Consider the following 5,000-nt stretch of genomic DNA (forward strand, 5'->3'; position numbering starts at 1 on the left):
GCTGACTTTTGGCAAATAAATTAGCAAAGATTATATAAATGGTCAGCCTTGCAGCTTGGCAGGTAGCACACAAGTGCATCCACAAGACTTTATAGGAGACTGGTACTTGGCTCATTAATATACACAGCCATATGTCTAATATTGCCAGACCTTATGGCTCTTCAAGGTGCATGATTATGTTTGAGCTCTCAATTCATTTGAAAAGAGGAACTCTACAGATTGTTATTTTTTGGTATGATGCAAAGTTAAGTTAATTTTTTCCATATGTCTTTTGTTCATGTAAAGAGATATGCTGTCAGCCACACAAGCAGTTTAAGAATATCAGTGTTTGTGCTTCCTGTCATGAGTATGTATATCATTATTTTTTCAATACACACAGAATTTGATTCAGTCCACTTTGCGCAAACTGGGCAACTCCTCCATCAGTGTAAGGAGACATGGACGGGTAGGATCTCTGAGACTGTTTTCTTCTGGGTCATAGTATTGCATGGTCTGGGATACCTTTACTGAAAGTTTCCTGTGCGATAAGTATTGTGAACTCCTGATATTAAACATAGCTTCAGAGATCTCTGTGGGTAGTATTGTAACTTTGGTACTAACATTTGCACACTAAAGTGATTAAGTGTCTCGATAATAGTTTTCTGTACATTGAGCACCATCATCACAGACTTAAAAGTATAGTTACATGGTGGAGTCTTGGACAGCCATCTCTTGCTGTCCATCTCTGCACCCATTCTGAAATAATATATATTCTGAAACTACCTTTATGGAACATACCATAATTTTGATTCACTTGGATACTAACTTCAAGAAATATACTAGTCCTTCTGCAGTTGTTATAATAACAAATATTCTAATTGGTAATGAGGTTTACAAATCTAAGCTTGTCCTATTATTCACTAACTATTGGTACTTGTGAATCTATGAACTTAATGAATGTTTGCTCATCAATATTAGATTAGTCATACTTACTTGGACATTTTATGTGATTCTTCAGTACACTTGCTTTCTAAAGTTGAAACTCAGAATAAATAAATATCATATATATGGTTGTTGACATGACCCAGTTGACATATTTGAAGTTAACTAGACATTGCTGTAAAAAGAAAGAATTTTGAAATTACTTCTTAAAGAAAATTCTCTTGAAATAAAGTAATTTAAGGATTGGTTAAGACAGCTTCCTCATGAGCACAAGAAACACTGGTTTAGCTCAAGAATGGTGACGTTTATATTATGGACGTCAGTATTTGTGCATTATTGCTAAGGAAATCAAGAGATAAATTAAAAATTGACACCGGAAACAGTAAATGTGCATTATTGCTAAGTCAGAGTGAATTCAAATCCAATCGACACTTGAAGCATGTCATTGCAACAAAAGTTTGGAATTTAAATCCTTTGATCCTACAGCACATGCACGCTTTCACTATTTTTGATGCTAATCTCTTCAAAATTTACTTGAAAAGAGACTATGATGTGATTGCTGTTCATAACCACAGTAGTGTCCGTCATCACATGTCTGTGTGGAACACCTCAATGTCCACTTAAGTGTTCTTTATTGGCATTGTAGTGTGATCTTTCCAAATTATGCACACAGCAAGGGAAAGGGTAGACATCTTTGTAGATTTCATGGGTAATGTGTTATTTATGACTTAGGGATTGGAGTGTTTTTTTTCTTTTCTTTTTTGTGATAAAAAACTACCTTCAGCATTATTTTCAAGTTGTGTCTGCCACTGGAGTTACTATTTTATTGCAAATTAGTGTACTTCACTAGGTACCTGGACCCATGCATGTTAGTGTGCTGGTGTCTTTTCTGAAACCAAGAGATTTCAGTAAGTGGTGGCTAGCACTGATTTTCACTGTATTTATTTTGTGGTCTGTATAAATTCTTGTTCTTGCATTAAACAGTTAAAATCATATTTTACCCTAGAGTTTAGTTTCCATGTTTTTCTTATAGACTATAAAATGAATAGAGGTTATAATTATTCTTACCCCTGTCAGTTAATCTGTATTATGTGGTTTAATGTTAACTAATAGCATTTATGTATATGAGTGTTCATTGTTCTAGCAAATAGATGCATGAGTATATATATACATCCAATGTTCACATCCTGACAGTGACAAACTTCAAACCATCCCGTAACCTTTTCTAGAGCAATATTAGGAACAAGAAAGCTGATATAAGCCATATATGTATACTTAGAATTTCCAGACTACTGGTGTACAGGATTTTGGTAGTTTAGAATTATCTTCTCTTTACGATACACAGATGATTGATAAATATAGTCTTGAGGATGTCAGAATCACCAGAAATATAAAGTAGGAGATTCTAAAGTCATTTCATTATTATTTTCATTCTTGAGTATATCTCAAAAATAAAAATGAAATGGAGAAAGTTGAGTAAAAAGAAAAGAAAAAAAGTTGGAGTGAAAATTTGAAAAACAAAAGAAAATAAGAATAAAAAATCAACAGAACCTTTAGATTTTTGTATAGGAAGGGGAAGGAGACAGGGCAAGAGAGCAGACGTGTGGATACATCGTTCATCACAAGTTTCTTTAGTCGTGGAGGAATTACTGGTGTATATTTTTGTCTGGTTGATTTTCTATTTGACATGGAAATTAAAGTTGTCTGGATTCATATTTTGAAAGCTGATGGAGAGAAATGAGATAGCTGACAAATATAACATAACATCTGTGATAATCAAAATTTAAACTTTGATAAGTAACGTTACCTATGGTCGTTTATAAAGATCTTTTCTTTTCTTATTACATAAGAAGTTACAAGTGTTACATTAGAATGAGGAAGTACAAGGGTTGTTGTTGTCATTGTTATTATTATTATTATTATTATTATTATTGTTATTGTTATTGTTATTATTATTATTGTTATTATTATTATTATTATTATTATTATCATTATCATTGTTATAATTATTATTATCATCATTATCATTATTATTATCATTGTCATTAATATTATTATTATTATTATTATTATTGTTATTGTTGTTTTTATTTATTATTATTATTATTATTGTTATTGTTATTATTTTTATTATTATTACTATTGTTACTATTACTATTATTATTGCTATTATTCTTATTATTGTTATTGTTATTATTATTATTGTTATTATTATTGTTGTTGTTATTATTTTTTGTTTTTATTATAATAATATTAATAATAATAATAATTATAATTGTTATTATTGTTATTATTATTATTATTATTATTATTATTATTATTATTATTATTATATTATTATTATTATTATTATTATTATTATTATTATCATCATCATAATGATAAAATTGATAATGATAATCAGTATCATTATCTTATTATTATTATTCATTACTACTACCACTACTATTACAATTGCTATTGATCATTGTTTATGTCAGGTATTATTGTTTTTATTGATTATTATTATTAGATATTGTTATTACTATCATTATTTATTGTTAATATTCAATATTGTATCATTTTTTATTATTAATTGTAGTTTAAATATTGATTTTTACTATTATTAATTATTTGTTGTAATTAATCACAATTATCATCAGTTATTGTCATGTGAATCATTGATATTATTAATTACCGACAATATGAATTGATATTATAACCCCTTGGATCTAGATAATTTACTACCCATATTTGGCCCAAAATCAGGGCATTAGGCTTGCTTTGAGCGGCTCCTCTGAAGGTTGTGTACTCATGTGCACTGACAAGATTCCATACCTTTCTTTTGCAATGTTATTTTTTCTTTTTTCTACGTAAGCATTTTTTGCTTTTTTGTCATGTATTAATGTAAATATTTGTCATTTGATCTACTGTGTCCAGATGGTAATAGATGGCACAGACTCCATATTGTATCCCCAAGTAGTCTATAACTCAGTGCAATAATTATATAAATAGGAAACAATTGTTAAGTTTTTCGTTTTTTTTAAGACAACCTGTGTCGCAGCAGGCAGGAATAGGATCCTGAGCATGGAAATAGTGTCTCCCGGGAGCAGACCTTCTTCTATTCACAGTTCACAGATTGTACTTTTCATACCCATTTATCAAAGGAAATAATGCAAGGGCCCCTTCCTAAATGCCCACCAATCCCAATTGCCCTCCAAGAGCTTTATGCGCCTAGGGCAAGTCATTCCCGTGACCCCGACCTCCTGGCAGAATTCTCATGAGGAGTTCCTATCAATCCAGCCCTCGGCCAAATTTTCCCATGACGGCGTGTTTGTCAACTGGCCCTCAAGTCAAATTTTTTCAGAACGCCATCTGGATCCTAAGGGGTTAGTTGTTTATATAATTGAGTGATGATGATGATTATGATTGTTATTATGATGACAATGATTTTTATTATGATTATTGTTATTACTACTATTGATATCATTATTATTATTATTATTATTATTATTATTATTATTATTATTATTAATATTATTATTAATATTATTTTTGTTGTTATTATCATTATTATTATTATTATTATTATTATTATTATTATTATTATTTTCAATATTGTTAGTATTGTTGGTATTATATTCATGATTCATATTGTTGTTGTTTTATTTTATCAGACTTATTTATTCATTCAAAATATTTTTTCTTGATGAAATTTGTGTTTGTCATGTATTATTATTATTATTATTATTATTATTATTATTATTATTATTATTATTATTATTATTTTAAAGGCAAGAAGAAAGAAAATAAGGGGAGTGGTTTCAGTTTTAAAAGTTTTTGAGAGTGTTAGTAGAATTTCTGATTTAGACAAATACAGGAACATGCACCAGATATGTCAGAAGGAGCTCAGATGTCTAGGTGTAGTGCAAGTACCCATCACATATTAAAAATGGTTTTCAGAATTTGTAGTGCAGCATTGGCAGACTGTGGAAGTCCAACCTCTGAAATATTTGATAGGTTAAGCATTTCAGAAAAGAATTGGTACAGAGCCAATTCTAAGTTGTTTTTTTTGCTCCTTTTTTTCTTCGTTTTGTTTT

General features: G+C 29.5%; 1 protein-coding gene across 4 annotated transcripts in view; it reads left to right on the forward strand.

The window, feature by feature from the left end:
• Nmnat (nicotinamide mononucleotide adenylyltransferase) overlaps positions 1 to 5,000 on the forward strand; it is a 79,883-nt gene that overhangs the window by 11,636 nt on the left and 63,247 nt on the right. For 3 of the 4 annotated variants that reach the window (XM_070126252.1, XM_070126254.1, XM_070126255.1), the window contains exon 4: positions 380 to 445. The exons of the other annotated variant lie outside the window; for it this stretch is intronic. In XM_070126252.1, coding sequence (XP_069982353.1) covers positions 380 to 445 — 66 coding nt within the window. The remainder of the gene's footprint in view (positions 1 to 379; positions 446 to 5,000) is intronic. 4 annotated transcript variants of the gene reach the window in all.

This window comes from Penaeus vannamei, chromosome 10 (genome assembly GCF_042767895.1).
Source record: "Penaeus vannamei isolate JL-2024 chromosome 10, ASM4276789v1, whole genome shotgun sequence".
In the NCBI taxonomy this organism is placed as follows: domain Eukaryota; kingdom Metazoa; phylum Arthropoda; class Malacostraca; order Decapoda; family Penaeidae; genus Penaeus; species Penaeus vannamei.